The sequence below is a fragment of the Colius striatus genome, chromosome 2 (genome assembly GCF_028858725.1).
Source record: "Colius striatus isolate bColStr4 chromosome 2, bColStr4.1.hap1, whole genome shotgun sequence".
NCBI classification, from domain to species: Eukaryota; Metazoa; Chordata; class Aves; order Coliiformes; family Coliidae; genus Colius; species Colius striatus.
In genome coordinates this window covers 8,980,522-9,000,033 of record NC_084760.1, presented here as the reverse complement: position 1 = coordinate 9,000,033, position 19,512 = coordinate 8,980,522, and the positions used below count along the sequence as shown (strand labels likewise).

The 19,512-nt window shown below is 39.8% G+C and overlaps 1 protein-coding gene across 4 annotated transcripts in view; it reads right to left on the bottom strand.

The window, feature by feature from the left end:
• Positions 1-19,512, bottom strand: part of RNGTT (RNA guanylyltransferase and 5'-phosphatase) — a 195,589-nt gene that overhangs the window by 133,240 nt on the left and 42,837 nt on the right. For all 4 annotated transcript variants that reach the window (XM_061989754.1, XM_061989755.1, XM_061989756.1 and 1 more), the window contains exons 9-10: positions 11,454-11,589; positions 4,574-4,645 (exon numbers count right to left, since the gene is read on the bottom strand). In XM_061989754.1, coding sequence (XP_061845738.1) covers positions 4,574-4,645; positions 11,454-11,589 — 208 coding nt within the window. The remainder of the gene's footprint in view (positions 1-4,573; positions 4,646-11,453; positions 11,590-19,512) is intronic.

The following is a 19,512-nucleotide window of genomic DNA, read 5'->3' as shown; positions in this document are numbered from 1 at the left end:
TGAAAGAAAATTTATACAAGAAAAATCTCTGTCTACTCACTTTCTCTCATTTTTCTCCCTTATTATTTTTATTTCATTTGTTACTATAGCTTCTACTCACTGTTAAGTTTCTCTTACTCTCTTCCTGATGAATATATCACCCTTGTTTAAGGTGACTTTCTTACCTGTTCTGGGTCATGCTCTGGTGAAATCCCGACTAAGTCTGAAGAAAGATCTGTGATGTACCAAGACACACAGCTCCATGATGTGAGGCATCACTTTTTTCTATTTTATCTAGTGACAGGACAAGGGGTAATGGAAAGAAGCTGGAACACAAAGAGTTCCATTGAACTACTTCACTGTTCAAGTGAGGAAGCCCTGGCACAGGCTGCCCAGGGAGGGTGTGGAGGCTCCTTCTCTGGAGGTTTTCAAACCCACTTGGACATGTTCCCATGTGACCTGATCAAGGTGGACTTTGGCAGAGGGGTTGGACTAGATGATATCTAAAGGTCCTTTCCTACCCCTACCATTCTGTGATTCTGTGATTCCATGATGCTATCCAAGAATCATAGTATTCTAAATATGAAGACCTTTACTTTTACTCCCCACTGATCTGTTACCAGCAGACCACTGCTTCTCCTAAATCTCAAATGGACACTGATCTTTTCAAACACTTAACTCTTCAAATGCTATGCTGTAAGGGACAAATTGAACACAACTACTTGTATTTTGGCATGTTTGGGCTTTAGGCTAAAATTTAAAGCATACAGCTTCAAGAATAAATGTACTCTGTCAAAATTTCTGCTCATAAAAGGAAACAGTGGTCGTGGTATTTCATTAACTTAGACACAGAGAGGCCAGGTCAAACATTTTGGGCTGCATTTAGGTATCAAACTGCAGTTCTCTATGCTCCCTTGTAAAAAACTGGAGAAACATAGCATATAACAGAGATAAGGTTAGCCTTTCTCAACTGACACACTTCCAAACATCAATTCTAACACTATTTAGCCCCTTAAAACCAAGACAATGAGGAACTAAAATAAATACAAGAATGGAGTGCACTGCAGTTTTGAAGCACAACAATACTGGCCAAATATACTGAGAAGAGTGTAAAATGATATTACAGTAAGTGATTTTTTGCTGTGATCTAAAATTTTACTCCATTATTTTTCTGTATATGTATTAACGGATTTCACCATATTATTCACGGTCCTCCTGAGGAACACAAGTTGACCTATATCCTACTATAAATACACAGTGCATTCTGAGAAACTACTTATTTCCTTAGTTTAGTATTAACTACTGTATTTTTGTGTTAATAGTGCACATAAGTCTTTGGACTTAATGTGAAATTTGCAAATACAGTATTTCAGAAGGAATCTTCTGACAAAGACAGAAAACCTTGTCATACTTCGCTAGGATGGCAGGGTATGCAAGCAAAATAGGTTGAGCATTTGAGAATAAGGTCAGATGAAGATATTTCTAGCTCACTAGACCTGACTTTTAACCTGCTCAAGGTTTGCCTGAGCAAAGGTGTTCATCAGTGGGGTTTGTAGTCACATTTCACCAGCTGCAATGTCACATCTAATAGCAGAGTACTGAGGCGCTGGAAGATGAGATGGGGATATGCTGGAAATCTTGTTAACTCACATGACAGACAGTGAATACAGTAACCCCATAATTCACCCCTAGAAAACACAACTACTTTCAAAAGCAAAAGAAGCAATATTGAATTCCAAAGCATCTCATACAATTGTCTGTCAGGTTGTTTGTATTTGGGTTTTGTTCTTGGTTTTGGGGGTTTATTGGTGGACGCAGATTATTTTAAGGTGAGAGGGTAACATTTTCTTTTTAAACAGCACATGCTTTGTGTAATTACTTGATTTTAAGATCTGCTAGGAAAATTTACACAAATTTAACTTACACAACTTAAGAAGGAACTTATTCTTTCTGGCCACTTACAAGTTTTTAATATATTTACCTCTCTTGGTGATAAAATTGTGTCAATCATTTCTTGCCAAGTAAAACATCCTCAGCTGCCCATTTTTGTAATTAAACTTCTAAAATTAACCTAAAAACCAATGTTATTTTTCATTTTTCTAGTAGAACCATTGCTAATGACTTCTTGCAGCTAAAGCCCCGCTTGTACTCATACTGATAACATTATCTTAATTTGTCCTTGACATTAAAATAGTATTACATAGTAACTAACTCCTCTCTCTCATTCCCAGTGGATTTAAAAAACAAACACACACAAAAAAGCATCCAAGATTTAAAGCATTTAAGGCCCTGCTCAAAGTAGAGTTTTCTCAAACCTTAACAGCACTCTAGAAAACCTCTGATCATTTTTTTTCTGTTTGCAAAGTGGGATTCTTCATGCTAAGTCTGGACACTTTGCTAGAATTGAGTTTCCTTCCCCTTCCACCCCAAAATCGTTTCATCAAAATAATTACGACTGTTGCAAAGTATTATTTTATTAGGACAGTATATGCATATCCCAAACTGAGGGAAAAAGGACACTCTACACTTCTAACCTTACAGTTTTTCAAAGGAAGAGTAACAGCAGTGAACAGCAGGTTAGACACAAAGTGAGAGCAGAGATGAGGAAAGACACGAAGGTGAAGAAACATGGAATCACAGGCAGAAGAACAAGACAATGTAACAGAGAAATGAGAACTCTGAAGTGGTTTTGGACAACTGTATTTTTCAGAAGTCTACACAGAATTTTTGCTTCCTGAAAAGTCACAGTCATAGGAGAGATGCAGAAAATTAACACTTATTCTTTGGAAAAGGTTAAATAAAAGATCATCAAGATGCAGAATTGAAATGAGTTAACAAAAAGCTTCTATTCCTAACCTAACATGTATTTCCCACAAACTATTACTTTTAATGGTAGCTGTCCTAAGTCATAGTATGACTCAACCTTGAAGAATATCAAAGTAATTTTTGGTGAGTGGTATCATGCCTATATTTGCAGTTCCCGCTTATGATGAGTGCCTTACTCGAACTGCGTAGTATCTTACTCTGTCTGCAAGAGTCAAAGGTAACTTATGAAGTCTGAAATGCATTGTGGTCTGGTAACATTCTTTGTTGTATTAGGAGCACTGAAACAATAATTTTAGTTCTCCCAAAGCATGAACAGACAGTAGAGTGGTTTTCCATGGGCTGTTTATTCACAGAATAAACTTAACACGTTGTTGTGGTTTAACTACAGTTAACTATAGTTAAGCCTCCTGCAGCCGCTCACTCACTCCCCGTAGAACAGAATAGGGGAGAGAATCAAAAAAGTGTAAGTGAAAAGAGTCATGGGTTAAGATAAAGACAGTTTCATAGGCATGGCAAAAGTTGTGTGTGCAGGCAAAGCAAAACAAGAAACTCATTCAATGCTTATCCTCAGCAGGCAGGCGTTCAGCCATCTCCAGGAGAGCAGGGCTCCATTACACATAACAGTGACTTGAGAAGACAAATGCGATAACACCAAACATCTCCTCCCTTCCTCCTTTCTCCCTCGGCTTTTATTGCTGAGGACAATGTCACTGGTATGGAATACCCCTTTAGCCAGCTGAGGTCAGCTGACTCAGCTGTGTCCCCTCAACGTCTTGTGCATCCCCAGCCTAGTTGTTAGGATGGGGTGAGAAGCAGAGAAGGGACTGAGGCTGTGCAAGCATTACTCAGCTAAAACATCACTGTTATCAGCACTGTTCTGGTCACAAATCCAAAACACAGTACCATATGATCTACTGCGAAGAAAATTAACTCTGTCCCAATCAAAACCAGTACACACTTTCCATTTTTCACAAAACTATTTAAGTATTGTCTTTAAAAGATATGTACTGTTAAATTGATCCTTACTGAAGGAGATTTTTTTCTTCCTTAGACATAACAATCACTCGAAAATTTACTTCATAATAATGGATAAAAAGTGGAAAATGTTGTCAAGGCTAGTTCTTCAAATCAGCTTCAGTAGGAGACCCTGCCATAAGACCCCTGACTAACTTCAAACTCCACATACATTGTGACTTTTAGAGGAAAAATGAAACAGGGGTTTTTTCATCTATAGAAGATAAAAGTCCTTTCAGGACATTCAAACCATAACCATATCTGAAAACTGCTTTAAAGAAAAAAGTATCTCATTTTCTGTAGTGTTTTAACACCTCTTTCTTGTCACCACAAAGATTTTATTCCTGGCCACCAACAAAGGCTTCTCCTTCTCCACAGCTTCCACAATACATTTTTTATTACGTATCTGCCCTACAGTCAGTGTAAGCAGGACATTCTGCTGCTGAGGACCTTAAAGAGAGGACCAGTTGCCTGGTTTCAAAGAGAAATTTGATAAACAGGTGATGGACAAGTCTAAGAAGGAGCACTGTGATGTTCTGATAGCCTCTAAGGTTAACTCCTCCATGACAGTCCAACCTCACTGCCTAAATAGTTCAAACATTCTCTAGAAATAGGAAATTTAGTGTTTAGTGGGCTGTCTCAAACACTATGAGGGTTTAAATTTACTCTGAAGCTCTTACTTATACAAATAAGATTAAAATAGAAATGAGAATCAATAACTAATAATAAAAGCAATAAAACTGAAAGTACTTACATTGAACTTGACAATGTCATAGATCAAGTACCGAGGGACAACCTGTCCATTAACCTTGTCGATGATCATTTCCTTAAGAGAAAAGATGTGACATTTACATTTATTTCATGAAGGCAGAAGAATGTCAACCCACTTACATGTATTGCAAGTACACATAAGCATGATGCAATTAAGCATTGGCCATATCTTTAATAAGATCTGACACGTATCAAGATTATAGAAATATTCTTATGGGCTTACATGTCTCGGGAAGCATTCCATAAGAAGCCAACAAGCTCTACTAAGGCTCCACATTCATATTTGCAACATTTATACCTTATTTTCCCCATAACTTACAAAAATCACTATCTTTCTTGAGTAATTGAGTTTTTAGAAACTTCAGTAAGAACAGTGATGCAAAGTCAACCAAGCACTTTTGCAATCCTTGTCCATGATAAAAAGTACAACAGAAAGGAGGTAAAGAACAAGCATTAACATCCATTTTCTGTGCTTTGGTTGGATCTTTTCACATTAATAGCATCCTAGGCAGCAGTGACAACTGCAATTTGCTTGAACGTCACATTCTGGCTAAACAGTAGGGTTCTTTCAAAGTGAATGTATCACACATACTATCTGAATCACATGACAGTAGTTAACATTCTATATATATTGGTAAACCATCTTGAAAATAAGTCACCAGAAGAAAGAAAAAATTCAACATCCAAAAGCAGAAGTGTTTTCTGAACCTCATGGTACATACAAAAATGTCTACATCTTAGATGCTGGTGCTGACTTCTGTAACTCAGGCTTCCTATAATAAACTACGTCTAATTCATATCAGTTTGATAAACTAATAAAAAATATTTTGTTTCTTATAAATCAGTCTGTCATGGTTTAGCAAGGAGCAGCTTTTGCTTGGTAACAGGGGGAGCGGGTTGCAGTGAAGAACCAGTAAAGAGTGTTTGGACTCCCCCTGGCTTCTGGGTTCACACCCACCTCCGGCCCGGCTGGGCCAATCATGTTACTGTGTGACCTGATCTAGGTGACCCTGCTTCTGCAGGTGGGTAGGACTAGATGATGTCTAAAGGTCCCTTCCAACCCCTACCATTCTGTGATTCTATGACTTTTTACTTCCTCCCCTACCCCTCAGTCTGTTTTAACATCCTGTCCGAAATCCCAGCTACCAGAGCAAATAAACAATAGCACACTATGTCTTAGCAGTAGATATGACGAATTCCTGTGCTGCTCATCTCCATCATGGCAACAACGTTCACTGCTCCATTAGTTACAACAATACAGACTGTCATAAAACAAAAGCTGTAAAGTGATCATAACAATGACTCAGATTAGAAATACTCTAACACATCATTATTTAACAGTCTGATTTCAGAATCTTCCTTGGAATTATGAGAATTGAAAAACACCTCAGGGAACAAACCTCAAAGGCAAGTTCGGAGACTGGGTGGAAAATGTACTATTTGAGAAACTGATCACATTCAAACTCACTCATCCTGCTCTGAGTAATAACTTGATACTAATAAGGCTATATGTTTAGCCGTTTTTTAGATAACTAATAATTTAAATCCAAAAGCACTCACAGGACATTGAATCATTTCGTCTGGACGAGACCTTTAAGCTCATGGAGTGCAGTCTTTGTCCCAGCCCTATCAACCACTAGACCATTTCCCTCAGTGCAACATCCACCCGGCTCTGAAACCCCTCCAGGACAGCACCTCCCTGGGCAGCCCCTTCCAATGCCTGACAACCCTTGCAGCAAAGAAATTCCTCCTCACATCCAGCCTGAACCTCCCCTGGTGCTACTTCAGGCTATTTCCTTTTGTTCTAGTGCTTGTTACTAGGGAGAAAAGACCAACTCCCGAGCCTGTTTTTCTCCAGGCTAAACAGCTCCAGATACTTCAGCTGTTCCTCACATGAGACGTGCTCCAAATCCTTTCCTAGCTTGGTAGCCTGCCTCATGATCCTCTCCAGCACCTCAATGTCCTTCTTGTAGAGAGGGGCCCCAAATTGGACACAATAGACATGATAATAGAAGACAAAAGCATCCATAAAATGCACCTACATCCATATATTTCCTATAGTGGACACCATGTAAAATTACAGACACTATTGTCTGTTTTGCAATTACCACTGCTAGTAAATAGGATCTTCACCATTTGTCCATTAACTGCTAGTTTAGGCATTAGCTTAATCTATGGGCTTGCAGAACAAGGTCCAATGGCCAGTTTTTTGAATGTTTTTAGATGTAACCTGGCAAATCTGTGCAGGTGATAATCTCCTTAATCTTCTAGTGCTGCAGAGCATAGTCTTACAGCATATTACAAACAGCAACTGTGCTAAGAGCATTTAGCTGGACAAATACCAAAAGAACAATGCTGGACTGATAGCTCATGGATTTTTTCCTTGAATCAAATATCTAGCAAGAAACTTTGACTTGAAATAATCCAAAATTTAATCACAAACCAAAGGATCTCATTTGACCAGCCACTTGCACAATGTATTTTTTGTTGACACAGAGTGTGGAATCAGATTTAACTACACATCTGTTTACTGTTCCCTTCCTCCTGTGTCTTGCCTCTCTGCCCATTTACCTTCAACACAATTCTGGCAACTGCTGCCTTTCAGGAATAAAAGAGCTTTTGTCTTTTTAACTCTATTTTGCACCAAGTGCCAGCCTTTGCAAAAAGTTGTAAAAGATGCCATTTCAGAAATGGTTTTCAAAGAAGTGAGGTCTGTACTGATACAAAAACCTCCATCTTGCTCTCTACTTTCAGAGTCCTTGGCTCTCTTAAGTCTTCAAGTGTGAATAATGTTTTATAGATAATAAAATACATACAAAAATGTATTAAAATTGTAAAAAGTAGTACAAGCCTAAGACTTCCTCTGCATTTTCTACACTAACTATTCCAAAGCTATACAGAAATGCCAAGAAGGTTCCTGAAAATAACTAATTGGTTTTCTTGCATGACTGCCAAAACACTTCAACAGAAATCTATGCATTCCTTCAGATAGCAGTATGGATGCAAAACACTTGGCTTCTAAAGGAATACTTCACATTATACAAGTCACCTGTAGGTAATATTCAAATCGTCTTTAATGAGCTTTGCAGAAAACTTTCTTCCATGCCAGAACAATCAAAACTGAAGAGCTGGAGATGAGCACAGGATATTGCAGGAGATTTCTCATCATCCAAGATGTAACTGATCATAGTACGAACTGTTTGCAAGTAATTTCAGCCTGAAGTGAACCGTAAATGCATTTGAAATTCTCAAAGACAACCACATGAAAGGCTTTAAACCAGAAGCCTTAAAGCAAGATAATAGATCACTGAATTCATGGAAATTGCCTTTATGAAAGTTTTATATACACTGTCATTCCAAATAAAGTTAGGGGAAATCAGATGATCTTCTGTATTCCTAATACAAGTAGTTGTTTTGCTGCATGGCACTGACATGTCTGGCTGGTCCTTCTTTCTCATACTTTTTAAGGTTACTGTAAAGCAATGCAAAGTGGGCCACCTCACTCTACACTTTTGCTCTCTGAGAGAAAGGTAATTCAAGGGCAGTAAGTATTAAGTACTTCAACCTGTAATTAAAGAATTTACTTCAACAGCCTTTCAGAACTAATTAGCAAAACATGTTAACAGAAAAAAAAGCAAAATTTTTCTTCCCATGGCTTAAACACAAAAAGGGAATCGTGCACATATCCAGAGCAAAGGAACAGTCATAGAAACTAACATTCGAATTGGAGGCCTGTGGCCAGTGGAGTTCCACAGGGATCAGTTCTGGGGCCAGTCTTGTTCAACATCTTCATCAACCACCTGGATGAGGGGACAGAGTGTACCCTCAGCAAGTTCCCTGCTGGCACCAAACTGGGAGGACTGGCTGATTCCCCAGAGGCTGTGCTGCCATTCAGCGGGATCTCGACTGGCTGGAGAGTTGGGCAGAGAGGAACCTCATGAGGTTCAACAAGGACAAGTGCAGAGTCCTGCAGTTGGGAAGGAACAAGCCCCTGCACTAGTACAAGCTGGGGGTTGACCTGCTGGAGAGCAGCTCTGCAGAGAGAGACCTGGGAGTGCTGGTTGATAATAAACTGACCATGAGCCAGCCATGTGCCCTCGTGGCCAAGAAGGCCAATGGCAGCCTGGGATGCATCAAGTGTGGGCAGCAGGTCAAGGGAGGTTCTGCTCCCCCTCTACTCTGCCCTGGTGAGGCCTCATCTGGAGTCCTGTGTCCAGTTCTGGGCTCCTCAGCTCAAGAGGGACGGGGAAGTGCTGGAGAGAGTCCAGTACAGGGCCACCAAGATGATCAGGGGATTGGAACATCTTTCATACGAGGAAAGGCTGTGGGAACTGGGGCTGTTTAGTCTGGAGGAGACTGAGGGGGGATCTTAGTGACATTTATAAATATCTAAAGGGTGGGTGTCAGAAGGTTGGGACATCCCTTTTTTTCTGTTGTATCCAGTGACAGGACAAGGGATAATGGGATGAAGCTGGAACACAAAAAGTTCCACTTAAACATAGGTAAAAACTATGTCACTGTTGAGGTGAGGGAGCCCTGGCACAGGCTGCCCAGAGAGGGTATGGAGTCTCCCTCCTTGGAGGTCTTCAAGACCCATTTGGACATGTTCCTATGCGACCTGATCTAGGTGAACCTCCTTCTGCATGGGGTTTGGACTTGATGATCTCTAAAGGTCCCTTCCAACCCTACCATTCTATGATTTGGCACCATCATTAAACAGTTATTCAGTTACAAACTTAACCTGTTCCGAGGGTTCAAATAATAAGATAAATTTTATTCTCAAACCTGTTAAAAGGAATTTCAATTGAAAAGAAAAATACTCCCTGAACTGCATTTTTCCTTTAACTGACCATACTTTTGTAAATTCAGGAATCTGCACTGAGAGAAGTATTTGTCCATTGAAAGGTTTTAGTTTTATCTCAAGGTACTTCATTCAACCAGTGCTTGTTCATTTAATGTCATCTTGCTTTCCACTTCATGAAAAAAATAAGGGGAAAAAGGCACAGTGAGACTAATTTTATGGCCATAAAGTGAAATGCATACTGAAATGCACTGAAACAGTCAAGCTTTTATAATGCAACAAATTAAGTGAAGTTATAATTCATATCCTGGGCAACTGAGAGAACTTCACTTATTCTTGAGAGACTTAAACTATGCATCTGGGGAACAAAACATACCCAACCAGAGCTCATCTTTCATACTCTATAGCCATATTTATGCACAGATCTCAATGTATGAGGATTCTTTTACAACATACATATTACCCACCATTACTAAATCATCTGTTCTGAAACTCAAAGAGCAGCAGTTTCCCCGAACAACACTTAGGATTACACCATATGGACACTGGCAAGCCATCACTTTCTCAAGAGCCTTAGAAAGAGCAGGGGAAAAAAAAATAGCACCAGGCTTTTTATCTCAACAGTCTGGAACTTAATGTATGTCATTAAGAATATTATTATGTATGTCATTAGGAGGCTGCCTGGCTGAAGAGGCTCCTACCAGACATGACAGCTTGTACAACCACTTTTGAGCTGACAGCATGACATTTCTTGCATTATGCTCTTAATTTTTCAGTGAGGCAGAGGTGATGGAAAATATTCCATTAACTGCTCCTCTGTTCCTGAGACAATACATTGTTCCTTGCAATAATTATCCTCATAGATTCAATTTATACATGCTTCACATGGAAATGTGTGTTCAGTAAGAAAGATCACTCACAAAAGTGACATTTCAAGAAGGATACTGACAACAACGGCCTGAGAAAGGAAAGTTAACAATGACAATATGGTCTGCCATATCGGAAAGGTGGATTGGGCTTCAGAAGACCAATATAGAACAAGAAGAAACAGTTTCAAATTGCACTAGGGGAGGTTCAGGATGGATATGGGGAGGAATTCCTTTGCTGACAGGGTTGTCAGGCACTGGAAGGGGCTGCCCAGGGAGGTGCTGGAGTCACCATCCCTTGGAGGTGTTTCAGAGACGGGTGGATGTTGCACTGAGGGAAATGGGCTAGTGGTTGATAGGGCTGGGACAAAGGCTGGGCTCAGTAAGCTTAAAGGTCTCTTCCAGCTGAAACAACTCTATGATTCTATGAATATAGAAGTTGTAACAATGCAGAGAGAATCCAATGCAAGTGCAACATGATAGGAAACTATGTTCACCTACATTGACAGGTACTTAGTGCAAGAGGTAATTAAGTTCTTTTGCTCATGTAAAATTGGATGGTCAAGAAAGGAATAATCTCTTCCTGCAGCTACTATTCTGAAAAATTTCCCAAGAAGAAACAAATATAAATGATTTACAGCTTGTTTTACAACTAGCTTACACAGTTCATTAGCAAGTTTACCTAATTTCAATTAGTAGGGCAATGTCAAAACATTTTAGTCTTAAACAAATGCAATTGAAGCATTTCTAAATCACAGTCAGTAATTCAGATGAGATGAAAATAAAAGTGGCAAGCAAAGCCATCAATTCACAGAAGTCTATCAAAAGATAATGAAAATTTTACTGAGTTTTAAAAATATCAACATTGACTGGATTGAACTGACCACGTTTACTATATCAAAACATAAAGCTGTAACAAGAGATGAGGTACTGCATTTATTTCTCTAGGTCCTCTTCAAGCATTTTCTCCTGTTCAGAGAATGTCATCTCAATACCTTGATTTATTTCAAAGACAAACAGCTCCCCCCAGAGCAGTCACCACTGCTATTCTCTAGATAAGAAATGATTTAACCAAGTGTGATTCCTATGTTCAGACACTGACTGAATGTGTATTACCGTTGAAATGCCATGACTCACTGTTTCAGGCCTGAAACTGTTAATTATTGTTAACAGTAATTACACAATGTGCTCCTTACCCCATCCAGAAGAGTGTTGGTTAGATGCATGCGAAGGTCTTTGCGAAACGGAAATTCCAGGTTAGCTACGTGAAAAATCGAGTTGTCTCTATCAACCATATAAACTTCATTCTTGCCATCAATCAGCATCATGTACCTGCAAAGGCAATGTTAAGATGTTACACTTAAAAGTATATCCTCTAAATCTCTATAGTTTTGATCTATATTCAGTGCTTAAAAAGGCAATTGTGACAGACGTTAAAAAAAAGCAGGTACTGAGGAATTCTTTACAGTTAGAAGATTAAACCAATTGCATCAGGGAAACAGTTAATTTAGTTCAATGCAATCATCACAACAAAAATACTTCAAGATAAAAACTCAGAATATATAAGAGAATGTTGGTTTGTCCAGATAAAATTATGCCTGAATATCTATTAAAAACATTAGAAGCTTTCATGTTGTAAGAAATACCTGAGGTTAATTTAGTTAGATTCAGCTAAAAAGATCTTTCAGTCCAGTTTTTCCTTTATTAATTGGACCAGAGCCTTGTCTGCTATAAATCTGGAGTTTCATTCAAAGAATTACAAAATCACAGAATCTCAAGGGCTGGAAGGGACCTCGAAAGATCATCCAGTCCAATCTCCCTGCCAGAGCAGGACCACCTAGAGTAGGTCACACAGGAACTCATCCAGGGGGGTTGGAATGTCTCCAGAGAAGGAGACTCCACAACCCATCTGGGCAGCCCCTTCCAGTGCTCCCTCATCTCAACAGGAAAGAAATTTTTCCTTATGTTTCTTTGGCACCTCTTCTGTTGCAGCTTGTACCCGTTGTCTCTTGTCCTATCATTGACCATCCCTGAGAACAGCCTGGTTCCACACACACAATTTATGTATTTGTAAACACCTTTCCTGTCCAGCACTGGTTATCTAATACTGCAGTATTGCAAGCTCACAGCCAACTATTGACCCACTTCACTTTCAAACACAAATTTAGCCAAGATTCATTTTTTTCAGACACAAAGAAAAGCCTAAAGTTTACTATGGATCAGTTGCATACATCTGAATTTTCTAAACATTTCTTTATTTTATGACAGTAGTTGGAAGCCCAAGTCATTAAGTTAAATCTCTCTGTGCTAATCCCACAGAAGATTGCTCTACAGAGGTAACCTTCTGCATACTAAAAAAAACAGTGAAAAAGTCAAAAGAAAAAAAAAACATTAAAAAAAAAGATAAAACCCATAAGAGATGCTAAACAGTATGACATCTGTAACACACCTAAGTTAACTTTGTAAAGTTTTCTTGGGGCTCTGCAACAAGATCACTAGAGTTGAGTTGCAATAATAATAAGAAGGCAGCTACACAGACCAATTCCAACTTATGCAGCAGCCAAGGAAAGCACATCTTCTGGCTGGAGAAAATTAACTGAAGAAATTTCAGCAGAAATTAGTATCAAAGGCCAGATGCAACAAGTCAGTATCTTGGCATGAGCAGTATAGTATTAAAGGTGCTCAGCACGCACCACAAGCAGCTGGAAGACTTGCAGCCTGAATCTGATTTAGTAAAGGAAGATAAAAATTGTTGTGGGGCTCAGAAGGTTAGCAAAGCAAAAATAAAAAAGACCAGAAAAGTGCTTTTCTGAAACTCACAAAATGTAACTGCCCTTACTAAGACCAGTGAAAAGAACAACATAGTTATCAAGATGTGCTCAAATGATCAAACAGGAAACACCATGGCTTAACAGCAGCGCAGAGGATTTGCACACAAGAGACACAGCTGACATGATGACTCAAAAGTAAGTCAATCCAAGTTTGGATTCAGTCTCAGTCAAAACTTAGTTGTGTCAGTTTTACTAACCACCATCCAAGCTGCTGTAAAGGAACCTATGTCTGATCCATAACTAACTGTCTTGGTGCTCTACACTAAAAATGAGACTGTGATCCTAAGCTGAGCTTTCTTTCACTGATCCTTTCATTTTATCTTGCACACAGACATTCTTGAATATCCTGATATAAATGGGGAAGGGACACGAATCTTCCCAGAGCAACTAACCAATTTAAATTGCAGTACTGCTTCTTTGACAGCACAGAATCATAGAATGGCAGGGTTGGAAGGGACCTTTAGAGATCATCTACTCCAGCCCCCAGAACAGGGAAACTCGATTAAAAGTAAAAAACTGTAGGAGTTTCACCATCCACACCAGAATATTTTCCTAGAATCATAGAATCGTAGAATGGTAGGGGTTGGAAGGGACCTTCAGAGATCATCTAGTCCAATCCCCCTGCAGAAGCAGGGTCACCTAGATCAGGTCACATAGGAACATGTCCAGGCTCATATTTAGTTTATTATCAACCAGCACTCCCAGGTCTCTCTCTGCAGAGCTGCTCTCCAGCAGTTCGACCCCCAGGCTGTCCTGGTGCATGGGGTTGTTCCTTCTCTGATGCAGGACTCTGCATTTGTCCTTGTTGAACCTCATGAGGTTTCTCTCTGCCCAACTCTCCAGCCGGTCGAGATCCCTCTGAATGGCAGCACAGCCTCTGGGGAATCAGCCAGTCCTCCCAGTTTGGTGCCAGCAGGGAACTTGCTGAGGGTACATTCTGTCCCCTCATCCAGGTGGTTGATGAAGATGTTGAACAAGACTGGCCCCAGAACCAATCCCTGAGGAACTCCACTGGCCACAGGCCTCCAACTTGATTCTGTGCCATTGATCACCACCCTCTGGGCTCTGTCATTCGGTCAGCTCTCAATCCACCTCACTGTCCACTCACCCAAGCCACACTGCCTGAGCTTTCTGTTGAGGATGTTGTGGGAGACAGTGTCAAAAGCCTTGCTGAAGTCAAGGTAGATGACATCCACTGCTCTCCCCTCATCTAGCCAGCCGGTTCTGCACTCATAGAAGGATATCAGGTTGGTCAAACAGGATTTCCCCTTGGTGAAGCTGTGTTGACTCCCCTGACAACCATCTTATCCTTCATATGTTCCGTGATAATATTCAGGACTTTGAAAGCATACAAGCATATTTTAAAAGACTCATTTTGCAGAGTTGTAAAAGTCTTTGGATAGACATAGGGGAAAAAGAAAAATCCAGGTACTTTGCATAATTCATTTATTTCTCCTTGGAAAGTTCTAGTTATTAAGAATAGCAAGTTATCAGTAGTCTTTTCTAAAATTCACTATTGCTCTTACAAGTAATGCCCACAGGATTTCTGCTGTCAAAACAAAGCAGCAAGCATTCCCCAGAAACCCTGAAGGCAAATGGTCTACGAAGGCACCTGTCCTGTTGTCTGCACAGATCCTACCTCTAAAAATCAGGAGATGTGACTACAGGAGCACAGCAAAATCTCCTTTCAGTATTATGACTCATCATACTTCATTATAGAGCAGCCCAACTAGCATTTCTTCACACATGAGTATTTCAAGATGTTATGTATCAAAGGGAAAAGAAAAAGTAAGCCACATATGAGCAGGAAAACGAAAGTCAGGGCAGGGGGAGAGTAGATTAAATCAATGCAACATTAGGAGAGTCAAAAGCAGCACATGAGATACTTTATGAAAAAAATACTTCAAAACACCTTCAGATAGATATCCTGGCACTGCTTCTTCAGAAGCAAGGAGCATCTACAGTCAACAATCATTTTTCAAACCATGTAAATGTATTCAAAACTAAACTTAATTATGCTGCAGGAACTGGGGCTGTTTAGTCTGGAGAAGAGGAGACTGAAGGGAGATCTTATTAACATTTATAAATATCTAATGGTGGGTGTCAGGAGGTTGGGACATCCCTTTTTTCTATAGTAGCTAGAAACAGGACAAGGGGTAATGAGATGAAGCTGGAACACAAAAACTTCCACTTAAACATAAAAAACTACTTCACTGTTCAGGTGAGGGAGCCCTGGCACAGGCTGCCCAGAGGGGTTGTGGAGTCTCCTTCCTTGGAGGTCTTCAAGACCCGCCTGGACATGTTCCTGTGTGACCTGATCTAGGTGACCCTGCTTCTGCAGGGGAGTTGGACTAGATGATCTCTAAAGGTCCCTTCCAACCCCTACGATTCTATGATTCTATGATAAGCAGCACACTGTCTTTTCTCTGAAATTAAAGAAACCATAGGAAAGGAAGAAGATACGTGTGACTGACAGAAAACAAATTATGCACACTCCTTCTAATTTTATAAATAAGCTTAATTAGCCATTGCTGCACCCTGTTATTTATGGCTGGTTTTAAGTACATGCTTTCACTGCAACTTGCTTCAATAACAAAATAGCACCTAACACTTGAGGAGATCTAGCACTTAAAAAGCCACACTTGCCTCACCGTTACAGATGTGGTACAATAAGAGTTCTTAGACTGTTTAAAAAAAAAGTCAAAACAAACAAGCCACAAACAGGTTCAGACAACATGCAGAGCAATTCATCAAAATCTACTACACAAATATCAAAACTATGAGTAACACACCACCCCTTTCTCTTGGTCTTTCATCTATGGAAATTTCCTTAAGAGTTGGTAGCTGGAGAGCCCACTATTCACTAGCAGTGACAATCCTTCTATTCCATAGAATGCAAATTCTCTTTCAAACCACAGCTCTTCTATTTTCATTTCTCTCTTTCTCTTTTTTAAATTTTTCACTGTTAGCTGATTAGACCGTGAATTCTAAATTACAGGGACAACGGTCTTTCAAGTGCATACAAAAGATTTGCAATTGAAGACCACAGAATCACAGAAACTCAAGGGTTGGAAGGGACCTCGAAAGATCATCCAAGTCCAACCTGCCAGAGCAGGACCGCCTAAAGTAGGTCACACAAGAACTCATCCAGGTGAGTCTGAATGTGTCCAGAGAAGGAGACTCCACAACCCATCTGGGCAGCCCATTCCCATGCTTCATCACCCTCATATCAGAATTATCTCCTTAGTTCAGAGAGCTAGTGAGAACTGCATATGCTCACTTGGAAGATGAAAAGAAATAATTTGATCTCAAGACAATAAGTGACCTTCCTGCAGACTCATTTGTCATTGGTCTCATGATACCATATCTGCTTAACTTAGAAGGTGAACAAGCTCTCTGCATGAAAATGACTGACCTGGATATGTCAGGTTTGAAAGGCTTTTGTTTCTTCCTTTTTTTTTATGCTGAAAGCCTACAAACACCTCCATTCTCTAATTTAATAAACTACTGAAATAAGAACTCTGAACGTGGCCCAAACAATAGAATTTGTCAAAACTCTAATTATTAACAACATAAGACAGGAGAAGTTTGGTCAAGGATGAACTAACAACCAGGAGTGTTCTATGAGCAGCTAATTACTGAAAATGTACAAGAAACAAAAGAGATATGCAACTGTGTCAAGGTTTTGGTGAAACTGAATTTATTAATTAATGAGGGGATTTGGCTGCTTGTTTGGGTGGTATTTTGTTTGTTTGCTTGTTTAAAGTTCATGTGCTTAATGTCAGGCTTTTAATTCTCTCCAGATGACACATCAAGCTTTCTTGGAGAAATCTTGTAGACTTCTGATAAATACATCTCTGAATGTTATTAGGATGTGCCCTGATCAGTTGTATTTTAAGAAGTTAATTAAGGCATTACCAGCATAAGCACTTACAGCAGAATACAGAGAGTGTCTCTGGGCAATACCACACAGGCAAAGAAAGAACAATAGTTTCTCATATACATTCAATAGGAACTACAAGCATATATAGGAGCTTAATGCTCATGTTTTGTATTACGTATTGTCAACACTACTTGCTATTACAGCTGTAAATTTATTACTAATTAACTCTATTGTTTGAGCAGCCAGAAGCTCCAATTAGTAACCAGGCCCCATTGTATTAGATTCTGTGCAAGTACATAAGATGATACAGTCCTGTATTGGATAGCTCAATCGTAATTTGAAACATGATGGGGAAAAAACTCTTAAGAGAGTAGTGCAGGGGAAAGGGACCTGGAGGTCCTGGTGGGCAGCTTGATGAGCATGAGTCAGGAATGTGCCCTCATGGCCAAGAAGGCCAATGGCATCCTGGGGTGGATTAGAAGGGCTGTGGGCAGTAGGCTGAGAGATGTTCTCCTCCCCCTCTACTCTGCCCTCCTGAGAACACATCTGGAATATTGTGTCCAGTTATGAGCCCCTCAGTTCAAGAAGGACAGGGAGCTGCTGGAGAGAGTTCAGCACAGGGCCACAAAGGTGATGAAGGGAGTGGAGCATCTCCCTTCTGATGAAAGGCTGAGGGAGCTGGGGCTCTTCAGCTTGGAGGAGACTGAGGGGTGATATAATACAATTATGTAAAGAGTGTGTGTCAGGAGGATGGAGCCAGGCTGTTCTCAGTGATGGTCAATGACAGGACAAAGGACAACAGGTACAAGCTGCAACAGAAGAGGTGCCAAAGAAACATAAGGAAAAACTTCTTTCCTGTTGAGGTGAGGGAGCACTGGAAGGGGCTGCCCAGATGGGTTGTGGAGTCTCCTTCTCTGGAGACATTCCAACCACCCTGGCTGAGTTCCTGTGTGACCTACTCTAGGTGGTCCTGCTCTGGCAGGGGGGTTGAACTAGATGATCTTTCAAGGTCCCTTTCAATCTTTAAGATTCTGTGATCCTGTAAGAGATCTGCTCATTCACCTTTGATAACTACACATGAAAGTGGAGATCGTTTTTAAGCAATGAACATCATGTCTCTAAACGTCCAGTCCAACAACTACAAACCAGTCAGTTTCCATTGCAACAAAAGTTCTGACAAGTGAGTTAAAGAAAAAAGCGTCACCGTGTCCACATAGATCAATCTCACAAGCAAATAAAATATCTTGTTATAGAAATGTGGAAATCTGAAGTTTCATTAGAAGCTACTTTTCATTCATTTCTGGTCCTGAGGCAAGGTCCGTTATGAATTCTAATTGGGCATCAGTATTAACACGGTAATTCAGGAAATCGGATGAAAATTTCATTAGCAAAGAGTTACAGCTCAAGGCATTAGACAAGCAGATCTCCAAATCATCTGCCAGGGTATTAATAACTTTAATCTTTAAATGTTAAAAAAGTCAACCACCAAATATCATCATCTTGAAAAGTTTTCTCTTCAGAAATCAATTATTTTTAGCACATCTAAATGAAGGCAACTGTTTCAAAGGCTCATTTGCCTCCACATAGATCCTCTTGATGCAGTCCACATCAGTTGGGCCCAAAATACATGCCAGAAGAATTATTTTATTAAACTTCCATTTTTAATTTAGTATGTTGAGGAGGGGTGGTTTTTACACAACTCCAAAGCTGACTGAAGCTACACTGAAAATTTTTACATTAAAAACTGAAGTTTGTTGTTATGTGGATATTTTATGTTTTCAACCATTAAATTTCAAATTAATTTTCACAAAACTGGCTCTTAAACCACTCCCTCATCACAGTACCTCATATTCAGCATAAGGCTTGCCAGAACACCTTTACAGTGAAATTCATCTCCTAGATGATCACAGAAGTGTTGCCATTGACTTTAGTTTTATGAGACTCACCTGGACACGTTCCTATGTGACCTGATCTAGGTGGACCTGCTTCTGCAGGGGGATTGGACTAGATGACCTCTAAAGGCCCCTTCCAATCCCTACCATTCTATGTGCCCTACCTATGTTTAACTTAATTCCCCTCAGCCAAAATCTCAGGAACTACCCTAGAAACAAGGTTACATACTCTATAGAAGTTTTAAAACCTTTAGGAAAAAAGACATAGCACAGTTTCCTCAAACTTTAAGTCCTTGTCTGTTGACTTTTGAGTTCAACACAAAACTAATTTTCTGAAAAAATCTACAAGTAGAAAATGGATTAGAAAGGGTTTTTTTAAAGGAAGCTTAAAATTCAGCTCCTACAGGAGCTTTCTTTGCCCCACAGTCTTTCTTTAGACACGCTTTATCAAAGAAGATTATTTATTTCGACATGGTATCATCATTGCTGCTTTCCCTTTTTCCTTTTTAAATGTGCTTCTGTCTGTATTATCACATTAAAGAATGTAAAATATAAGAAATTCCATCATCAACTCTAAGCACAAAATAAACGCCAGCTCTCCATTCCCAGGAGTTCATTACACAGCCCAGAATACAGTCTTGTGAAAGGG